The sequence below is a fragment of the Anomaloglossus baeobatrachus genome, chromosome 4 (genome assembly GCF_048569485.1).
Source record: "Anomaloglossus baeobatrachus isolate aAnoBae1 chromosome 4, aAnoBae1.hap1, whole genome shotgun sequence".
Lineage (NCBI taxonomy): Eukaryota > Metazoa > Chordata > Amphibia > Anura > Aromobatidae > Anomaloglossus > Anomaloglossus baeobatrachus.
Genome location: NC_134356.1, coordinates 613,081,824 through 613,105,163, shown reverse-complemented (window position 1 = coordinate 613,105,163; position 23,340 = coordinate 613,081,824). Strand labels below are relative to the sequence as shown.

At 49.6% G+C, this 23,340-nt stretch overlaps 1 protein-coding gene across 6 annotated transcripts in view; it reads left to right on the top strand.

Moving 5' to 3' along the window:
• The window catches only part of LOC142304143 (DNA-directed DNA/RNA polymerase mu-like), a 144,182-nt gene that overhangs the window by 32,970 nt on the left and 87,872 nt on the right, over positions 1-23,340 (top strand). For all 6 annotated transcript variants that reach the window (XM_075346222.1, XM_075346218.1, XM_075346220.1 and 3 more), the window contains exons 6-8: positions 2,398-2,502; positions 10,213-10,383; positions 10,674-10,745. In XM_075346222.1, the coding sequence (XP_075202337.1) occupies positions 2,398-2,502; positions 10,213-10,383; positions 10,674-10,745 (348 nt within the window). The remainder of the gene's footprint in view (positions 1-2,397; positions 2,503-10,212; positions 10,384-10,673; positions 10,746-23,340) is intronic.

The window sequence follows — 23,340 nt, the reverse complement described above, 5'->3', positions numbered from 1 at the left end:
TATTTCAAAAATGGTGCTGATGTGAGGGTGGAAGGTTGAACTAGATGGACCTAGGTCTTTTTTCAACCTAAGTAACTATGTAACTATGTAAAGTAGACATGTGGAAAATGTTAGTTTTGTCACACAAAATCTAATATATAAAGCTGTATGTATGTGTGTATATGTGTGTCTTTCCGCTAAAGTAATCCTCACCTTCTCCTTAAAATCATAAAATTTTGCACAGACACCCCATGTGACTCAGGGAACGTCATAGACTATGTTTTGACGGGAAAATTTAACCCTGCGCTTTACAGTTACTCTCCAAAAAACCTGCCTCCATTAAAGTCAATGGAGATAGGAGCTACAGCTTATTAATAGGAGCTGTGAGTGGTTGCTATAGGAACAAAAGACATTCATAGTATAAGAAGCTTATTTGTGAGGTAATATATCGGTGGAGAAGGATAGAGACAGAGAGAGACAGACTGACATAGGCACAGACAGAGTGAGTGAGAGACAGACCGACAAAGAGACAGAGGCAGACTGACACAGACAGGGAAAGAGAGAGATGGGGACAGAGACAGTTACTATCCTGGGCAATGTTGGGTATTACAGCTAGTAGTTAATAAATATCTGGTTTAAGGGCATAAACATTCAAAATCAAAGCAAATTCTCTGCAAAACAAAGACAAGTCCGATAATTTAGCAATATAAAGCAAGGATTAAAATGTAACTTTTACTATAGACTGTTTCTCTAAAATCATTCATGAATATACAAAAAGTGCAGTGCATAAATATAAAGTGCAAGTAAACAAATTGTCCACGATCTGACCCGATCCTTCTCCACGAGAGGATACACCGTACACACCAATATGATGAAAATCCACAGGCGGAAGATATGCTTCCTAGTCCAAGGGTAAGATGATTATAGCTAACCCCTGTAGTGCAGATACTTCCGCCCTGACAAGGGCAGCACCCAAGTGTGATGGCTGTCCCAAAAGCAAATAAGGCCCCTCCCGACGCGTTTCCCTCTCAGGTGAGAAAGTTCATTAGGGGAGATAAGAGACGGAATGAATTAACCTGCAGAGGCAGAGATCAGTGCAAAAATGCACAACACCAAGTTTTAGTCCTTGCTTTATATTTATAAAAATTCAAAGTTTGAAAATTCCGATATTTTCAAAAATTTTGTCAAGATTCCGATTTATTTTCACAAACGTTTAAAAATTCAATCTAAAGTTACCCCTATCGTGAAGTACAATATGTCGCGAAAAACCGTTTCGGAATCACTGGGATCCTTTGAAGCGTTCCAGAGTTATTCGCGTATAAATTGACACTGGTCAGAATTGTGACATTTGGCCTGGTCAGGAAGGTGAAACCATGCTCTGGAGTAAGGGGTTAAAGGGAACCTGTCGGGTCCAATATGCACCAGAGCCACGAACAGATCTGGGTGTATATCGCTAATCCCTGCCTAACCGTCCCTGTATACACTAGCATAGATAAAGAGATCTATAGAAAAAGTATTTCTAAAGATCATTTAACGTATGCTAATGAGCGCGTGGACTAGTCCCCTGGGCGTTAGTTTCCCTGGCTAGTTGGCTCCATTAGCAGGTTAATAAGTCCCTGTGGGCTTGCTAACATGCTAATTAATACTAATGCTAATGAATATCGCGTCTGATGCTGTATTTCTGCTCACTGCGCATGACCCCGGAGTTTCGGTCATGGGCACTACTTCAGTTTGAAGCCAGGACGCGTACACCCGGCTTCATAGTGCGCATGACCCAAACTTCGGGGTCATGCACACTGAGCTGAAATCCAACGTCGTACGTGATGGCAGCGGAGAGGTGAGTGAGATCATCCTGTGACGCTGCATATACATTAGCATAATAGTACGCCCCTGTGGGTGTGCTAACATGCTAATGGAGTCGACTAGCCAGGGAAGTAATGCCCAGGGGACTAGTCCCTGGCCTCATTAGCATACGATAAAAGATCTTTAGAAATACTTTTTCTATAGATCCCTTTTATCTAAGCTAGTGTATACAGGGACGGTTAGGCAGAGATTAGCTATATACACCCAGAACTGCTCGTGGGTCTGGTTTCATATTGCACCTGACAGGTTCCCTTTTAAAAAGCATAAAAATGTTAGTTTGAAAATTTGCTGTTTTTTTATTGTTTTTTTTTTTTTTTGGTAAATTCTTGGCAAATTTGAGATGGGTTCGTAAACAAACACACAAACCTAAATTCACCACTGGCGTAAAGTTCAATGTCTCATGAAAAACCTTGTGTTTCCACCTCTGAGTTTAAAAACTGGCCGATGACAGGAAGGGGTTAAAGATACTAAACCGGCACGTAAAGTTTATCATTTGTGTATCCCGATTTTTCTAATAAGCTCCAATTCTCATGTTTATATTTTATTAAATTGTAGATTTTAGGGTCCCAGATGTGTGAAGATAGAGCCGCTCTGCCATCGGTGGCGCCGTATGCCTGCCAGCGTCAGACGCCATTAACCCACCCGAATTCAGAGATTACAGTAAGTGACTTGTGCGTGGTGCATGTTGTCAAGGGAGGAATTTGCGTTGAAGACTGCTAATGGAGTCCTCATTTGGGATATCCAGAGACGATGCCGTATTAGCTGTGTATCGGTGCCAATATATATATATATATATCAATGTATATAAGACAAAGAACACAGACATGCTCTCTTTTCAGCCAGCGTCACCAACTGAACTGGTTTAATAAGATAGATCCAATTATACCGTAAGCATGAATAACCTTGAAGCTAACAAGGAGTGCTTTCACTCCCCATTTTCTCACATCACATTGCCTGCCTCCCGTACATTCCTTCTATGTGAACATTACTGATAACACTTCTTACAGCTTCACATTCTGGCTTCATCTTTGGTTAACTCCTTCATGTTTATACAACTTTGAATTATACTATAGGTCTGTGCAATGGCTACATAGACAGACAGATCATTTTGCATCTACATTTTGATTAGTTATATACACAGATATTCTTATTACGTTATTACGTTTAAACAAACATACTACAGCTCAGGTGACCTCCACAGTCCCCCCTTAATAAAATATCTGTGAATATTATTAACCTTAAATTTTAAATTTTTTACGATTTGAAGTTGTGGCTGCTGTTTTATGCTCCCTAGTTTTCTTCCCCTTATGTCTAGTACATATACGAGGGGCTGCTGATAAGTCTTTGGCTTTGTGATCTTTTTTTGTTTCTATGGTAATGAATGTTACATCACATGAAAGCCTTGTGTGTCTAATATATGTTTTCAAAATTTTGTGTTTGTTGCTTATGGCAACAATGTTCTACACACGCGGGAAACCAAAATGGCGGAGTCTAATGCGATATTCACAGCAACTGAGAGCAGAGGAGTGATAAAATTCTTGTTTCTGCAAGGAAAGTCCACAGAGGATATTCATGGTGATATGTCGCAGACATTGGGGGATCAATGCCCTTCATATTCCATCGTTAAGAACTGGGTTGCCAAATTTAAAGCGGGCCACTTCAGCACCAATGATGAGGAATGTCCTGGACGACCGAGAGTGGTTGTTGTTCCGGAGGTTGTACCTCATACTGGAGAATCAACGAATTTCAGATAAAGCAATAGCAGACATCATGGGGATTTCCCGTGAACGTGTTTGTGTCATTATGGATGAACATTTGGATATTAGGCAGCGATCTGCAAAGGGGGTCCCCAAATGTTTGACAACAGATCAGAGAAGCATGCGAGTGAAAACTTCCTGGTCCATTTGTCAGCGTTTCTGGACTGATAAGAACTTCCTGGATCGACTGGTCACTATGGATGAGACCTGGAATTATTTGTATGACCCTGAAAACAAGGCGCAGTCAAGAGTAGAGGCACAGTGGTTCTCCTCGTCCAAAGAAGTTCAGGGTGCAGAAATCATCCACTAAGGTTATGGTGCCTGTGTTCTGGGATAAGGAGGGCGTGCTGCTAAAGGACTACCTTCAAACGGGTTCCACCATCAATGCGAGGTATTACATTGAACTTTTGGACCAATTGAAGGCAGCTCTGAAGGCCAAAAGGCACGGCAAGCTGTCCAAAGCAATCTTGTTCCTGCAAGACAACGCCTCCACTCACACTGCACAAGCAACCATGGCAAAACTGGCAGAGCTGGGCTTCCAGCTGGTTGACCACCCACCTTATTCACCAGATCTAGTTCTCTCTGACTATCTTCTGTTTCCAAACCTGAAGAAACACCTCAAGGGTACAAAATTTCACATTTCTGATGCCATGGCTGCTATGGATGCCTGGTTTGAGGCACAACCGAAATCCTTCTTTTTACTAGGCTTATAGAACTTGGAATACCGATGTAAGAAGTCTATTTGTCATCTGTGGAGAGTATGTGGAATAAATGTAAAGTTTCATCATCCTATCTCGTTTCTTTCTGGGTAAAGCCAAAGACTTATCAGCAGCCCCTCATATACGATCTAGATGATGGGGAATGTGACTTAAAACTGAAAAATTAACTCTGGAAATATGATAAAAAATTCACAATCTTAGAAATCTTTCATTTTTTTTTCTATAAAGTGTTTATAGAGAAGGTCCCATGTATTTGCATAGTGATGGGCGGACTCACTAATAACCAGGACCGGCGCACCTAACCGGATTATAAAACAAACACAAAAAAAAAACTGTTCTGGACCAGACGCTGGTCCCTATATAAGTCTATGGTCACCAATATCCGGCGTAAAAAATGGTGGTAGGAGCAAGTGGCTGTAACTGCTCCTGCCAAGATTAGTTAAGACCCAGCATCACCAAGTCGGTGCTCAGGAAAAAGAACCATCTACAAAAAGGAACTCCGGCACTCAATTTTCCCCAATAAAAGATGAAGAAACACAGGTGTTTTATTGCATACTTTTTTTTTTCCACATCCAGGATCCATTTGTTTATTAGTCAATTTGACACACACCTGGTTCTCTTAATTATCCACCTTAATACTACAGACGTACTTTCTTACATGCTGGGTCCTTGTCCCTACTGCAGATTCCCTGCAATTCAAATCCAGGACTGACCTCTGTCACCTACAGGATACTCATATTGTCCCTGGATTATAACTTCTATCCTCATTACATTTCCATACCTTAGATAGTTGGCAAGGATCCTCTAGTTATATCCTCTGATGACATCATTCCTTCCCATACCTCACCGTAGGCATTTACATTTGGGCTTGCAGACATAGTCATATGAAAAAGTTTGGGCACCCCTATTAATCTTAACCTTTTTTCTTTACAACAATTTAGATTTTTATATACCGTGTTATTCGCTTTATAAGACGCACTTTTCCTCCCAAAAATTTGGGAGGAAAATGGGGGGTGCGTCTTATAAAGCGGTACCTGGGGGGGTTCCTGTCTGAGGCGGCCGGGTGCCTGTGGCTGCATGCAAGCGGCCGGGTACCTGTGCTTGCGTGCGGTGGCAGCCGGGTACCCGTGGCTGTGTGCGGGCGGCAGCCGGGTGCTGTGTGGGGTCGGCAGCCGGGTACCTGTGCTTGCGTGCAGTGGCAGCCGGGTACCCATGGCTGTGTGCGGGCGGCAGCCGGGTGCTGTGTGGGGGCGGCAGCCGGGTGCCCGTCCGGGCGGCACCAGGCTGCCGCCCTCACACAGGCACCCGGCTGCCGCCCTCACACAGCACCTGGCTGCCGCCCGCACACAGCCACGGGTACCCGGCTGCCACTGCACACAAGCACAGGTACCCGGCGGCTTGCACGCAGGGTGGGCGGGCAGCCTGCTGGCTGCCACTCTGTGCGTGCAGGGCGGGCGGCTGTGCAGCAAGTTACCAGGTGTCCGCGGTCCCACTTTCAAATGATGGCGCCGGTGGAGCTCTTGGATGAGCGCTCAATCTGCGCACGCGCTGCTCCGGGCGCCATTACTTGAACGGGACCGCGGACACACTGGGAAAACACCGCATCCGTCTGCTCCACCACTGAGCAGTCCCCGCCGCTCCCACCACTGAGCAGTCCCCGCCGCTGCTGCCACCACTGAGCAGTCGCCGCCGCCGCTCCCACCACTGAACCGGGACCGCGGACACTCACTGCACCGGCCTGCTGCACGGTTTACCCACCGCCGCTGCTGCCGCCACCACGGACGCCACCGCACCTGCAACCACGGACGCCACGGCACCTGCAACCACGGACCCCGCTGACACTGACCCGCCGCTCCTGCCAGCACAACCTGTGCCTCCTGTGACCCCCGCTTCACCACCACTGCTGCCCCCCTCCGGTAAGAGAACACCGGAGTATAAGACGGACCCCATTTTTCTTTTTTTTACCTTTTTTTATGTCTAAATTTGGGGTGCGTCTTATAAAGCGAAAAATATGGTAAATCTAGCCAATGGGTTAATTCTGAATTATCAAGAAAACCAGCAAGTTTGAAGTGCCAAAGTCTCCAAATACAAAATTAAAATTTAACCTTTATTAAATTCATTAAAAGGTCCTCAACCAATAAAAACAGACAAACAATACATATAAGGTTTGGCCCCGCCTAACAAGGAGATATGTGCAGGCCAATAGATTCAGCTAATACCGCTATGGTGATTGGGACTTGTCTCACCAAATAACTAGGTGCCACTTAGATCAAAGTCCAAAAATAATTAATTGGATTTATCTCACCAAATATTTTAAGATTCAAAGTGGTTCAAACCATCTCATGGCGGAACCTTATAAGCAGAAGGATATGCCTCCCAACGCGTTTCATTCTGAAAGAACTCTTCAGGGGAGCTTATGAATCCATTCCGGGTCTCATAACATCATGAGCCCGTTATATCCAATAGACATGCAATAGACACAGACTCATCACAGAGTCATAAGCGGTGAATCCAAATCAGGTCCCATACAACATGGACCCAGCACCTGATCATGCACGTGGCAGGAGCGGCCGTGCTTCTCGCTCTGTCAGAAGAGTTCTTTCAGAATGAAACGCGTTGGGAGGCATATCAACAGCTATTTCAGTTTCATATAACTTTATAACCGTTTCTAATAACTGATTGGACTGCGTAATATTTCTGCATTGAAATGAGGTTTATTGTACGAACAGAAAATGTGCAATCCGCTTTTAAACAAAATTTGACCGGTGCAAAAGTATGGGCACCCTTATCAATTTCTTGATTTGAACACTCCTAGTTTCATAGTTTCATAGTTTTTAAGGTTGAAGGGAGACTCTAAGTCCATCTAGTTCAACCTGTAGCCTAACATGTTGATCCAGAGGAAGGCAAAAAAACCCAATGTGTCAAATAAGCTCCAATGGGGAAAAAAATTCCTTCCTGACTCCACATACGGCAATCAGACTAGTTCCCTGGATCAACACCCTGTCATAAAATCTAATATACATAACTGGTAATATTATATTTTTCAAGAAAGGCATCCAGGCTCTGCTTACATGTTAGTAGTGAATCACTCATTACTTTTTACTGACTTACTAAACCACTAAATTGATATTGTAACCTCATTGAGCTTTGAACTTCATAGGCAGGTGTATCCAATCATGAGAAAAGGTATTTAAGGTGGCCACTTGAAGTTGTTCTCCTATTTGAATCTCCTATGAAGAGTGGCATCATGGGCTCCTCAAAACAACTCTCAAATGATCTGAAAACCAAAGATTATTCAACATAGTTGTTCAGGGGAAGGATACAAAAATTTGTCTCAGATTTAAACTGTCAGTTTCCACTGTGAGGAACATAGTAAGGAAATGTAAGAACACAGGTACAGTTCTTGTTAAGCCCAGAAGTGGCAGGCCAAGAAAAATATCAGAAAGGCAGAGAAGAAGAATAGTGAACAGTCAAGGACAATCCACAGACCACCTCCAAAGACCTGCAGCATCATCTTGCTGCAGATGGTGTCACTGTGCATCGGTCAACAATACAGCGCACGTTGCACAAGGAGAAGCTGTATGGGAGAGTGATTCGAAAGAAGCAGTTTCTGCAAGCACGCCACAAACAGTCGCCTGAGGTATGCAAAAGCACATTTGGACAAGCCAGTTACATTTTGGAAGAAGGTCCTGTGGACTGATGAAACAAAGATTGAGTTGTTTAGTCATACAAAAAGGCGTTATGCATGGAGGCAAAAAAAACACGGCATTCCAAGAAAACCAGATTCTCTGGACCCTGGTCCAGTGGCCATACCAGTAGTCCTTAGCCGCTCGACCACAGCTCTTTAAACCTCCTCCTAGCTGCCGGCATTGCTGGCTCCTCTTCTTATTAGTAGGCCCAGCACAAGGTCATCATTGCAGTGTGATGATGATATAACTAATCTGAAGAATCGCTGGTGTTGGTAACACGGAGGGGGAGAATCAAAGGGCTTTGGCCCGTCGGCCATGGGCAACCAATGTGGCCGGTTCACCAGGGTCTTGTGACTTGTTTTCTCCACTTTACCAAATATACTATATGGATATCCCATGAATGTTTGCCACTGAAAGCGGGTTTTGTTGGACTGTCGGTACAGCTTATATGGCATTCCACAGCAGCAATGATTGAGAGTTTGTATTACCGCCACTTAAAGGGGTTGTTCCCTTTTCAGCTAAATTTCCCCTCTTGCTGCAGTGTACTATAAAAAAAACAAACAAACTGTGCTGTACTCACCTTTCCCAGGTCACCAGTCTGTCACTGCTCCCAGTGTCTGGCATTGGCTGCTGCCTTGATGTCACATCAATGGCGCCGTAGTCGGTGAGCTCTAAACGAGGTGTTCCCATGATGTAGAGTGAATGCTCCTTATGCGGATGCTGAGCTCACTGATTGGCTGCCGCTTTAAGTTGACGTTGGCTTGGCAGCCATCCGGAACTGTCTGAGACTCCACCAGTGGATCTGGGAAAGGTGAGTACAGTGCCGTTTTTAGTAAAGTGCATCCAGAGGAGAAATTTATTTGAAAAGGAACAATCCACTTAAAGGGAACCTGTCATGAGAAATGTCCCCTAAAACCTCACAGATTCCCCCTCTGCAGCTCCTGGGCTGCATTCTATAAAGGTCCCTGTTATGATTGTGGCCACTTTCTGACCTAAAAAAAGTGTTTATAAAGTTGTACCTTTTTTGCTTCTGATTCTGTAAATACGTCCCGGGGGCGGGCTGCCTGATGGCCGTTAGTCTGCCCCCTGGTCCTGTATGCCGCCCCCCTCGCTGATTACAATAATGCTGGACGCCGCCCCCTGCTACATCCATCGCCGCGCATGCCCAGTGCCCATCTGTCGGGGATGAGCACTGTGCCTAGCGTCACCGCTGGTGACGTGCACGCAGGGTTAAGATTATGGGCGGTGCTGTGATGTTTATCGGCCTGCTTCGTTCTGCGCAAGCGCGCTGCTGGTAATCTGATCTCCGCGTCTCCTCCTGATCGGTGTAGTCACCGCTCCTCCCATCTATTTCCTGCCTCGGGGCAAGATGGGAAGGAGGTGACGTGGGGGTCAGCAGCAGCGCGCTTGCGCAGAACGAAGCAGGCCGAGGGGGCAAGCGCGGCCCCGCGATTATGGGCGGTTGCTTAGGAATAAACATCACAGCACCGCCCATAATCTTAACCCTGCGTGCACGTCACCAGCGGTGACGCTAGGCACAGTGCTCATCCCCGACAGATGGGCACTGGGCATGCGCGGCGATGGATGTAGCAGGGGGCGGCGTCCAGCATTATTGTAATCAGCGAGGGGGGCGGCATACAGGACCAGGGGGCAGACTAACGGCCATCAGGCAGCCCGCCCCCGGGACGTATTTACAGAATCAGAAGCAAAAAAGGTACAACTTTATAAACACTTTTTTTAGGTCAGAAAGTGGCCACAATCATAACAGGGACCTTTATAGAATGCAGCCCAGGAGCTGCAGAGGGGGAATCTGTGAGGTTTTAGGGGACATTTCTCATGACAGGTTCCCTTTAAGTGTATATCGAACTGACCAAATTCCAGTGATTCTTTTTTGGATATATTGATGCTATTATTTTGGATGGTGATTCCATAATAAAGCCTCTTTTCTGTAGTGAAGGGCAGGTCACATCCAGTGATGTCCATGGTATGAGGGCAGGTATTTGGCTCATCCATTCTCTGATCAGTTCAGAAAGAAATCTAACTGTTGGGGCAGATTGGTTCATTAATCTGTAACGGTAGAGGGTTTCCCCACCATAATTTGGGACCCGCAATGATCCCTACAGTGAACAGGTTGAGTCCCTTGCAGGGTTTTTCTCTTTTTGACCCACTTTGTGTGATTTGGGCTGTGGTACTCCTCATTTGTAGGACGCCCTGGAGATGTTGGGAAAAGCAGCCGCTTTACAGGGCTCTGAAGTCCGAAGTTTGGCTTTCGCAAGAGCGGCGTCTGTGATCAAGTCTCTACCGATCAAGCTACGATCCGCTAATGAAGCCAAAAATCTGGTGTGGTGCGGGGGCCATTGCCAGGCAGTCATCCAGGTAATGTGCTAAAGACAGACGAAATAATGTGGCTCTTCTCTTAATCTGATGGGTGGTGGTACCTCTCATGGCTCCTCCAAATGCATATCTAAGAATCCCAGCCGGTGATGCCAATCCCTCAGTAAGTGTGAGTCATGGAATCCTTAGGGAATGTTCTCCTAATAAAGGAATACCCCCAATCTGTGGTCTTTGGGTGGGACATGATTACTGCCGGAGTGCAGGGACCACTCTGGGCCCCCTTTTTTTTTTTTTTTTTCTTGAATTTCATTGATTTTTCTTTTCTTTACCAGGAGATCTTGGAAGATGGAACGTGTCATGAAGTAGAAGAGCTTAAAGTCAGTGAACAGTACCGGTGTATGGAGGTGCGGTATATAGGCTTTTATATCTATATAAATGGAGTCAGATTAAGGCTAGGTTCACATTTCCGTTAAAATGTAGCAATCATCCGTGGCTCTGGTAAACAACGGCATCCGTTTAGCGGATTCCGTTGTGTCCCATAGACTTGTATTAGTGGCGGATTGCGACTGATGTCCTTGCATTTTTTGACTGACCGCCGGGCGGGAGCAACGCAGAATGTAACGTTTTTCTGGCCGTCAAAATTAACGCGGCGCGCAGGAATCCGTCGCCATCCATCAAGCTTGTAATGGATGTCTATGGTGCTGGCTTCCGTCGTAATCCGTTTTACAACGGAATCCAGCGCTGGATTCCGTCATGCTCTACTACATGTGAAAGGAATCCTGTGAAAAACACATCCGTTGCGTCAGTTGACATCTAAAAAACAACTGATCCGTCGCTGACAGACCTGACGGATTTAAAACAACGGAAATGTGAACCTCTAGCCTATGAGAAGCTGCATCTGCTACATTCAGGTTTCCGAGATAAATGGATAATTGTATCTTTAACTGCCGTTTTTTGCAAAATAAAATCCCCTTCACGATCTTTGACATATTTATGTCAAAGGTCGTGTCCCTGCCTTTGATGCGGGCTCACACTCTGAGCCCGCGTCTTTCCCTGCACGTCTGATCTCATCAGCCGACATGGGCCTCTAACAGCCGCGACTGGATCGGAGAGTGCTGATGCCCCGCTCGGATGATCACCGCTTCAAATCTATAGTAAAAACAATAAAAAGTGGGGGGGAAAAAAGATGTGTTTGTTTTTTTTTAAAAAATATGAAAAAAAATAAATAGAAACAAGTTCAAATCACCCCCCCTTTTTGTCCATAGAATTGGTAAAAACATCAGCTTAGTGTACAGAAAAATAAGTTATCACTTAGCCCCAAATCTCAAAAACTAATTCCTCCAATTAGGAATGTAGTATAGTTCTTCTGATTCACTATAACCCTTCATGTTCTGGGCATTGCAGGACCTTAGGTATCCAAGGTTACGACCACGAGCAACTAACTGTAACTATATGCATGGTTGTAAGCATGGATCCCTAAGGTCCTGCAATGCCCTGCACATGAGGTAAGAGACATGGCTATATCAGGAGAACTATACTACATTTCTAATTGGAGGGATTTGCTAGTATTATTACCCATAGGATCTTGGAGATGGAAATACCCCTGTAAGGGTATTTTGAACGTTTTCCCGCACACGTAAGGCTATGTGCACACGTTATGTTTTGTAATGCAGTTTTTGATACTTTTTTTTTTTTCTTTATCGTTCCTATGGGAGACCCAGACCATGGGTGTATAGCTACTGCCTCCGGAGGACACACAAAGTTACTACACTCAAAACGTGTAGCTCCTCCCTCCCAGTATATACACCCCCTGCTAGCCAGTCCTAGCCAGTTTCATGCTTTGTGTCAGGAGGATCACACACACACACACATGCATCCTTTTTTGATTTTCATTTTTTCTACAGATTTGGAAGAAAAGCGGGTCCACTGGACCCCCGGCATGTCCCTTCACACCCCCCTGGCGGCGGTGCTGTTAAGGTTGATTCAGGGCAAGAGCCCTTCATGCCGCGCTCCTTCACCATCCCATGCTGGGGCTCTGGCTTGAAGTGGGAGCCAACACGGTTCTCACTGCTTTGCAGGAGACCGGCCTCCATCCGCAGCCCTTTGACAGGACCCTGCTGGACGGAGCACTGGACCCCCACCCCACCCAGGGACTGGACCCTGCGTCTCAAAGCTAAGTATAGAGACGTTATTCAGAGGGTCCTTCTGCAATGTGGGGCACTTTATTAGGGGGACAGTGTTTGACTTTGATAATGCTGCTTTTACTGTGTTTCCGGCCGGTTCCACTGTTTTCTTCTGTGTACCGCGCCGATGATGCCTGATTTTCGGCCGCATGTTTAACTCTAGGCCCCGGCTTCAGCCGCGGCCTAGTTTCGTCTCGTTCCCCTGCATGTCAGTCATGCAGAGGGACGCTGCAGTGCCGCCCAACTGCCGCTCTGCACAGGGGAGGACACTCCTTGTTGAGGAGATGATTCCCTCCCCTGTACATTTCTTAGCCCTCCGATTCCCGCTCCTGGGTTAACCCCCGCCCTCCCCCCTCACTCTAGCGCCATTTTCTCAGCGTTCTTAGTACGCTGATCGGCGCTGGCTGCTCTGCAGTGCAGAGGGAGTGAATATCTGGCTGGGGGTCCAGGCTTGGAACCTGGGGGGGCACTCACAATAGCGGCCTGACAAGTCACAACCTCTGGTTGTGCACTTTTATATACTATCAGGGCATTGTGAAGGAGTTAATTCTTTATTATAGAACCTCCTCCTCAGCAGCATGTCTCACTAGGAGCAAAGCTCCGAGGCTGTACACTACATGTTCTGCATGTAGGCTCATATTGCCTGAACCGGCACAGACCCATACTGTAATGGTTCTTAGGTGGTGGTGCCTCAGCCTGGAGTCTCCCCAGGCTGAACCCCTGTCTTGTGTTTTCTAGACATTCTAGACAGAGCCCCCCCACCTCTGCAGCAGGTCTCACAGAGCGAGGCTGCAGGCTGTTTTTTATTATCCACTGCTGGTAGTCTCGTACGGCTGTACCGAGCTCATAACCGCTGTGGCCCCTCAGCTTGGAGGCTCATGCATGGTCCCTCCAGCTGCTCCGGGTTCGGTGGCTGACCCCTGGGGGAATCTCTTTTCTTTGTCGCTCCTAATTGGGAGACCCAGACAATTGGGTGTATAGCTACTGCCTCCGGAGGCCACACAAAGCACTACACTTAAAAGTGTAAGGCCCCTCCCCTTCTGCCTATACACCCCCCGTGGGATCACGGGCTCCTCTGTTTTCATGCTTTGTGCGAAGGAGGTCAGACATCCACGCATAGCTCCACTGTTTAGTCAGCAGCAGCTGCTGACTATATCGGATGGAAGAAAAGAGGGCCCATACTAGGGCCCCCAGCATGCTCCCTTCTCACCCCACTTTTGTCGGCGGTGTTTGTTAAGGTTGAGGTACCCATTGCGGGTACGGAGGCTGGAGCCCACATGCTGCTTCCTTCCCCATCCCCCTTAGGGCTCTGGGTGAAGTGGGATTTTACCGGTCTCCAGGCACTGAGACCGTGCTCCATCCACAGCCCCTGGGGATTCTGCTGGATATGGAGCTGAGTATCGTCAGGGACAGGGCCCTGCTACGTCAAGGTACTCTGTGTCCCCGTACAGACCGCGCGCAGACACACTGCAGCATTGCTGGGTGTGTTAGTGCGCCGGGGACAACAGCGCTGCGCGCTTGTGCCATTACTAGCTACAGCTCTGCTGAGTGAGTCAATGTATTGGGAACTGCCGCGCCGGCCGCTGCTGTCAGTTCACGCTGCGGCGCGGCTGGGACTTGTGGTGCGCCGGGGACTTCCGCGCTGGCCGTGCATATATTACGGCCGCGCTTATTACTCGAGTCCCCGGCTTTTGCGGCCTAGTTTCGTTTTGTTCCCGCCCCCAGGCCTGCCAGTCAGGGGAAGGGCGGGACGCTGTACAGAACGTCAGCGCCGAGGGCTGGAGTCTACTTTACATACTCCAGCCCTCACACTGGGCACAGTGGGACGCCAGTTTCCCGCACTTTGTCTGAGGCACGCCCACGGTCCGCCCCTCTTCACAGAACGCCGGCAGCCATTCCTGTGTGCAGTCTGAGCTGGAGAGGGGAAACAAGTTCTGGGAGACCCAGACACGGGATTCTGGCGACCACACACCCGCGTTTGAGCGGGCGGTAAGCGGCACCTCTGGTGCTGACCCCACTAGTGCCGAAGTGTACATTTGTATTTTTATGCTTACATGCTATACATTGCACTGTACGGTCGCTGGTGATTTTTGGCTATATACCCTCCTAGATTGCTCAGAGGAGACAACAGCATGTCATCCGCAAAAAGCAAGGGTGCCAAGGCACAGGCTTTCTATGCTGCTTGTACCGCATGTGAGGCTACTCTACCGGCAGGTTCCACTGACCCCCATTGTGTGCAGTGCTCGGCCCCTGTGGCACTTGCTCGGCCGGGGCCTCTGCTAGAGGTGACCCAGGGAGAACCACCTGTGAATACTGTCCAGGTGACGGGGACGGAGTTTGCAGTTTTTGCTGATAGATTGTCTGTGACTATGACTAAAATTCTAGAAACTTTGCAGTCTAGACCAGTAACTCAGACCATGGGCACTGTTGAATCATTGCTCCCTGGTCCCCCTCAGTTGGAACAGCTCCGGGCTCCGGGGGTGTCCCATGCATCCCAGGGTGAAGGATCTGACACGGACGACAGTCCCAGACAGCCTAAGCGAGCTCGCTATGAGCGGCCCTCGACTTCATCACACTGGTCAGGGTCCCAGCAGGAGGACTCTCTGTATGATGAGGCGGAGGTAGCTGATCAGGATTCTGATCCTGAGACCGCTCTCAATCTGGATACTCCTGATGGTGACGCCATAGTGAATGATCTTATAGCGTCCATCAATAGAATGTTGGATATTTCTCCCCCAGCTCCTCCAGTAGAGGAGTCAGCTTCACAGCAGGAGAAATTCCATTTCAGGTATCCCAAGCGTAAATTAAGTACTTTTCTGGACCACTCTGACTTTAGAGAGGCAGTCCAGAAACACCACGCTTATCCAGATAAGCGTTTCTCCAAACGGCTTAAGGATACACGTTATCCCTTTCCCCCTGATGTGGTCAAGGGCTGGACCCAGTGTCCCAAGGTGGATCCTCCAATCTCCAGGCTTGCGGCTAGATCCATAGTTGCAGTGGAAGATGGGGCTGCACTTAAAGATGCCACTGACAGACAGATGGAGCTCTGGTTGAAATCCATCTATGAAGCTATCGGCGCGTCGTTTGCTCCAGCATTCGCAGCCGTATGGGCACTCCAAGCTATTTCAGCTGGTCTTACACAGATTGACACGGTCACACGTACATCTGTTCCGCAGGTGGCATCCTTAACCTCTCAAATGTCTGCATTTGCGTCTTACGCGATTAATGCTGTCCTGGACTCTACGAGCCGTACGGCAGTGGCGTCCGCCAACTCCGTGGTTTTACGCAGAGCCTTGTGGTTAAGGGAATGGAAGGCAGATTCTGCTTCCAAAAAGTGCTTAACCAGTTTGCCATTGTCTGGTGACCGACTGTTTGGTGAGCGTTTGGATGAAATCATTAAACAGTCCAAGGGTAAGGATTCATCCTTACCTCAGCCCAGACAAAACAAACCCCAACAGAGGAGGGGACAGTCGGGGTTTCGGTCCTTTCGAGGCTCCGGCAGGTCCCAATTCTCCTCGTCCAAAAGGACTCAAAAGGATCAGAGGAGCTCAGATTCTTGGCGGGCTCAGTCACGCCCAAATAAGACAGCCGGAAGACCCGCTACCAAGGCGGCTTCCTCATGACTTTCGGCCTCCTCTCTCCGCATCCTCGGTCGGTGGCAGGCTCTCCCGCTTTGGCGACATTTGGCTGCCACAGGTCAAAGACCGTTGGGTGAGAGACATTCTGTCTCACGGGTACAGGATAGAGTTCAGTTCTCGTCCTCCAACTCGATTCTTCAGAACTTCTCCACCTCCCGACTGAGCCGATGCTCTTCTGCAAGCGGTGTGCACTCTAAAGGCAGAAGGAGTGGTGACCCCTGTTCCTCTTCAGGAGCAAGGTCACGGTTTTTACTCCAATTTGTTTGTGGTGCCAAAAAAAGGACGGGTCTTTCCGTCCCGTTCTGGATCTAAAACTGCTCAACAAGCACGTGAAAACCAGGCGGTTCCGGATGGAATCCCTCCGCTCCGTCATCGCCTCAATGTCTCAAGGAGATTTCCTAGCATCAATAGACATCAAGGATGCTTATCTCCACGTGCCGATTGCTCCAGAGCACCAGCGTTTTCTACGCTTCGTTATAGGAGACGAACACCTTCAGTTCGTAGCTCTGCCTTTCGGGCTGGCGACAGCCCCACGGGTCTTCACCAAGGTCATGGCAGCAGTAGTAGCAGTCCTGCACTCTCAAGGTCACTCTGTGATCCCGTATTTGGACGATCTACTTGTCAAGGCACCCTCTCAAGAGGCATGCCAACACAGCCTGAACGTTGCGCTGGAGACTCTCCAGAGTTTCGGGTGGATCATCAACTTTTCAAAGTCAAATCTGACCCCGACCCAATCGCTAACATACCTTGGCATGGAGTTTCATACTCTCTCAGCGATAGTGAAGCTTCCGCTGGACAAACAGCGTTCACTACAGACAGGGGTGCAATCTCTCCTTCAAGGCCAGTCACACCCCTTGAGACGCCTCATGCACTTCCTAGGGAAGATGGTAGCAACAATGGAGGCAGTCCCTTTCGCGCAGTTTCATCTGCGTCCACTACAATGGGACATTCTCCGCCAATGGGACGGGAAGTCGACGTCCCTCGACAGGAACGTCTCCCTTTCTCAGGCGGCCAAGGAATCTCTTCGGTGGTGGCTTCTTCCCACCTCATTGTCAAAAGGAAAGTCCTTTCTACCCCCATCCTGGGCGGTGGTTACGACAGACGCGAGTCTTTTAGGGTGGGGAGCAGTTTTTCTCCACCACAGGGCTCAAGGTACGTGGACTCAGCAAGAGTCCACCCTTCAGATCAATGTTCTGGAAATCAGAGCAGTGTATCTTGCCCTACAAGCCTTCCAGCAGTGGCTGGAAGGCAAGCAGATCCGAATTCAGTCGGACAACTCCACAGCGGTGGCATACATCAACCACCAAGGAGGAACACGCAGTCGGCAAGCCTTCCGGGAAGTCCGGCGGATTCTGACGTGGGTGGAAGATATGGCATCCACCATATCCGCAGTTCACATCCCAGGCGTGGAAAACTGGGAAGCAGACTTCCTCAGTCGCCAGGGTATGGACGCAGGGGAATGGTCTCTTCACCCGGACGTGTTTCAGGAGATCTGTCGCCGCGGGGGGATGCCGGACGTCGACCTAATGGCGTCCCGGCACAACAACAAGGTCCCGGCTTTCATGGCACGGTCTCACGATCACAGAGCTCTGGCGGCGGACGCCTTAGTTCAAGATTGGTCGCAGTTCCGGCTACCTTATGTGTTCCCACCTCTGGCACTGTTGCCCAGAGTGCTGCGCAAGATCAGGTCCGACTGCCGCCGCGCCATCCTCGTCGCTCCAGACTGGCCGAGGAGGTCGTGGTACCCGGATCTGTGGCACCTCACGGTAGGCCAACCGTGGGCACTACCAGACCGACCAGACTTGTTGTCCCAAGGGCCGTTTTTCCATCGGAATTCTGCGGCCCTGAACCTGACTGTGTGGCCATTGAGTCCTGGATCCTAGCGTCTTCAGGATTTTCTCAAGAGGTCATTGCCACCATGAGACAGGCTAGAAAACCATCCTCCGCCAAGATCTACCACAGGACGTGGAAGATATTCTTATCTTGGTGCTCTGCTCAGGGAGTTTCTCCCTGGCCATTTGCATTGCCTACTCTTCTTTCCTTCCTGCAATCCGGTTTGGAAAAAGGTTTGTCGCTAGGCTCCCTTAAAGGACAAGTCTCAGCGCTATCTGTATTTTTTCAGAAACGCCTAGCACGACTTCCTCAGGTACGCACGTTCCTGCAAGGGGTTTGTCATATCGTCCCTCCTTACAAGCGGCCGTTAGAGCCCTGGGATCTGAACAGGGTTCTAATTGCTCTCCAGAAGCCGCCTTTCGAGCCTATGAGGGATGTTTCCCTTTCTCGCCTTTCACAGAAAGTGGCCTTTCTAGTAGCGGTCACGTCTCTTCGGAGAGTGTCCGAGCTAGCAGCGCTGTCATGCAAATCTCCCTTCCTGGTGTTTCACCAGGACAAGGTGGTTCTGCGCCCGATTCCGGAGTTTCTCCCTAAGGTGGTATCCCCCTTTCATCTCAATCAGGATATCGTCTTACCTTCTTTGTGTCCTCATCCAGTTCATCAATGTGAAAAGGATTTGCATTTGTTGGATCTGGTGAGAGCACTCAGAATCTACATTTCCCGCACGGCGCCTCTGCGCCGCTCGGATGCACTCTTTGTCCTTGTCGCTGGTCAGCGTAAAGGGTCGCAAGCTTCCAAATCCACCCTGGCTCGGTGGATCAAGGAACCAATTCTTGAAGCCTACCGTTCTGCTGGGATTCCGGTTCCCTCAGGGCTGAAGGCCCATTCTACCAGAGCCGTGGGTGCATCCTGGGCATTACGGCACCAGGCTACGGCTCAGCAGGTGTGCCAGGCGGCTACCTGGTCGAGTCTGCACACTTTTACCAAGCATTATCAGGTGCATACCTACGCTTCGGCGGACGCCAGCCTAGGTAGACAAGTCCTTCAGGCGGCGGTTGCCCACCTGTAGGAAAGGGCTGTTTTTACGGCCCTATCACGAGGTGTTATTTTACCCACCCAGGGACTGCTTTTGGACGTCCCAATTGTCTGGGTCTCCCAATTAGGAGCGACAAAGAAGAAGGGAATTTTGTTTACTTACCGTAAATTCCTTTTCTTCTAGCTCCAATTGGGAGACCCAGCACCCGCCCTGTTTTCTTAGGGATTTTTGTTTTTTCGGGTACACATGTTGTTCATGTTGAATGGTTTCAGTTCTCCGATGTTTCTTCGGATCGAATTGGTTTTTAAACCAGTTATTGGCTTTCCTCCTTCTTGCTCTTGCACTAAAACTGAGGAGCCCGTGATCCCACGGGGGGTGTATAGGCAGAAGGGGAGGGGCTTTACACTTTTAAGTGTAGTGCTTTGTGTGGCCTCCGGAGGCAGTAGCTATACACCCAATTGTCTGGGTCTCCCAATTGGAGCTAGAAGAAAAGGAATTTACGGTAAGTAAACAAAATTCCCTTCTTTCCAGGGGTCGGCTGTCCCGGCATCCGCTGAGCATGCAACCCCCTTCTCAGGGCGTTTTCTGCTTGCTCAGCAAAGCTCACAGACCCCGTCCTCCTGACAGGGAGACGCAGGGTCCCCTGTCCTCCCCGTCCCGCAGCTCCGATACGAGCTGACTCACTGGACGAGGAGGATGTCTCTATCAGGGGCTCGGACGCTGCTTTACGTACTTTGATCCGTCCGTAGATGACGGGGATGCGAATGATTAGATTGCGTCCATTATACTTGTATTGGACCTCCATCCGCCTGTATCAGGGGAGTATTCCCCGCTAGCAAAAAGGCATCAGTATACCTTTAACAAGACGAGGAGTGTGTTCCTTAACCACTCCAGTTTTCAGCCTGCTGCGTCCAAGCCTGCAGCCTGTCCTGCAGATCCCACAGCGGGGTTCTGCTGCCTGTCTCCCCCTCCCATCAGAGGTGGTCAAGGAGTGTACTCATTCGCCAAGCGTGGCCACTCCGGTGTCCAGACTTTCAGCCCGGATAGTTGTATCAGTGGCTGACGGCACCTCTATAAGGATCCCACGGTACATTAATTTTGTACTGGACCTCAATCCGCCGGAGTTACCTTATCTAGGTGAACACAACGTGTGTTCCTTAACCACTCCAGTTTTCAGGCCCCTGTGACCAGCCCAGGGTCCGCTCTGACAGTCGCTTCCCATGAAGCGTGATTCTGAGGACTGGGTTTCCCCCGTTCACCAATGGTGGTCAAGAGGTGGGCTCATTCACCTCAGGTGGCTCAGCCCGGACCGTTATGTCAGTGGCTGATGGCTCCTCAGAGGAGATGCATTCCCTCACAGGGACTCTATGCCCAAGACGGTTGCCTGAACTTCCAGACTTCAGTCTTTCCATCCTCTGCCAAGTCTGCCATGCTGGACACCGCACAGCGGTGGTTTTGGCTACTTTCCTCGCTATCCGCAGGTGTGGCTTCGGCAATGGAAGGCAGATGCCTCTATAGAGGTTCCTTGCTGGGCTCCCCTTTGGTGGGACCAGTCTCTTCGGAACCAACTAGATGAAATTTAGGAAGCTCTCGGCGACGAGAGTTCTTCCTTGCCACAAACCTAAACCAGGGCAGGAATCAGTTGAGGTTTCGGTGGTTTCCGTTCCTCCTTCTGATCGTCCTCTAGCTCGGCCTTAGTTCATAGAACCAAATGGCTTGAAGCTGCGTCTTCAGAAGACCGCAGGAGATGCTACCACGGAGTCAGCTTCCTCCGAGCTATCTGGCCACGCCAACCACCTCCTTGGTCGGTGGCAGGCTCTCTCCACTTGGCGACGTATGGTTCTACCACGTCTCCGTTCAGTGGGGGCGAGTTTATATCTCCCATGGCTACAGGATGGAATTCTGTCCACCCGCCAAACAGATTTTTTCTGTCAACTCCTCCCGGCTCCAAGGCCGCCGCCTTCTCACAGGCCGTGGCATTTCTTGCAGGCCAACGGAGTAATTGTTCCGGTTCCCGACTGGGAACGGTTCTGAGATTTTTGCTTAAATCTATTTCTAGTCCCCGAAGAGGGCGGTGCCTTCCGACCTGGATCTTTAGCTTTTCAAGCATGGTCAGGTGTGGCGTTTTCACATGGAGTCTCGGTCTTGTTCCGTGTGTTTTTCACCGGATCAATCAAGAACCCAAGGAGATTCCCTAGCAGCCATCGGCATCAGGGATGCCTTTCGGCAAGGGTCAATCGCAGTTTCACACCAGCGTTGACTACGTTTTGCCATCGGAGTGGTCCAATTCGTGGCTCTTCCCTTGGGGTTAGCCACGGCCCCTCGAGTATTCTCCTTGGGGCTGCTGTGATTAGGGTCCTGCACCCCTAGGGATTGGCAGTGATCGTTTGCCCTGGACGGTTTTCTTCTCGGGGTTTCATCCAGTGCAGACTCTTAGTAGAGTACTTCGCTTACTCTCGCCACTCTAATCTATTCGGGTGGCTTGTCATTCTGTCCAGGTCCACTCTGACTTCGCACCAGAGGTTTTCAGGGACGCAATTCGAGACTCTGTCGGCACTTGTGAAGCTGCTCTTAGTCGATCAGTAGTCCCTCCGCTGGCGGTCGACGTCGTTCTATCAGACACCAAATAAGGTGCTGGTCAGACGGTGGCGTCAATGGAAGCGATTCCTTGCCCAGTTTCTCCTGCGTCCTCTGAGACTGGAGGGTTTCCGCTGTACACGCGACCTCCCTCCTTCTCGGAGTGGTGGCTTCGCCACTGACCAGGGGCTCGTTGCAGTGGTGGTTTCGGCCACTCTGTCTCAGGGATGCTCCTTCCTGGCCCCGTCCCGGGTGATCCTCACCAGGGTGCAGGTCTTTCCGCCTTGGGAGCAGTATATCTCCACCGTGGAGCGCAGGGCGCTTGGACTCTGTCCGAATCAGCCCTCTGGTTCAATGTGCTGGAAATCAGAGCTGTATTTCTAGCTCTCTAAGCCTTCACCATCTGTTGGCGGCTAGGCACATTCGAGTCCAGTCGGACAACGTGACAGCGTTTTCCTACATCAACTTCCAGGGCGGGACATTCAGCCGTCTGGCAATCTTGGCGGCTCATCATTCTTCAGTGGACAAGGGACTCCTAGTCCACCATATCCGCAGCCCACATCCTAGATGTGAAAACTGCGAGGCAGACTATTTCAGCTGTCCAACCGTGGTCCACAATCCTCAGGTTTTGCGGTAGGCACACTGGTTCATGTTTGATCCCAGCTTCGTCTCTACCTCTTGCCCAGAGTCCTGCGCAAGATCAGTTAAGGGGGCCGTCGGGTCATTCTCATTCTCCAGACTGACCCAGGCAGGCTTGGTACCCTGACCTGCTCCTTCTGTCCGTTGGGTTGCCATGGCATCTTCCGGACCGTTCAGACCTTTTCTCAAAAGGGTCCGTGTTTTCCGTCAGAATTCTGGATTCTCAGATTGACGGCGTAGCTCTTGAGTCCTGGATCTTGGCGACTTCTGGTATCCTTCCTGAAGTCATCTCCGCTATGACTCGAGCTTCAAAGTGTCCTTTGACCTTTTTAGCTTTGCCGACCCTCCTGTCTCTTTCACAGTCCGGTTTACAGCTAGGACTATCCCTCATTAAGGGACAGGTCTCGGCTCTGTCAGTATGTGCCAGCGGCGTATCGTCCGGCTGGCTCCGGTGCGCTCCTTTCAGGGCGCATCTCACATTATTCCGCCTTTCCTGCGGCCTATGGAGCCCTGGGACCTTAATCCGGTCCTCTCGGTTCCCGGAAACCCCCCTTTGCGCCTCTTAGGGAGGTTTCTTTGTTTCATCTTTCACAGAAAGTAGTCTTCTAGTGGCTATAATTTCCCGCCAGAGAGTTCTGGCTGTACTCTCTCGGAGTCACCCCCTTCTTGGCCTTTTGCATCAAGACAAGGTGGTCTCCGTCCGACTCCGGACTTTTTTCCCTGAGGTGGTTACTGCTTCCACCTTATCCGGGGCAATTTTCCTGCCTTCCTTTTGTCCGGCTCCTGTTCATCGCTTGAGAAAGCGTTGCATATCCTGGATCTGGTGCGGGCGCTCCGGATCTATGTGTCTTGCACCGCCGTTATTAGGCAGTGCACCTCTCTCTGGTGCTGACCGCTAGTCAGCGTAGCGGTCTCTCGGCATCTAAGCCGACCCTGGTTCGTTGGCTTAGGTCGGCCATTTCCGAGGCCCAACAAGTGTACTCAAGTGCCTTCCCCGCCGGGGATCAGAGCACATTTGATCAGACCTGTCGGTGCCTTTTGGGCTTTCAGGCTCCAGGCTACGGCTCAGTAGGTCTGTCAGACTGCAGCTCGA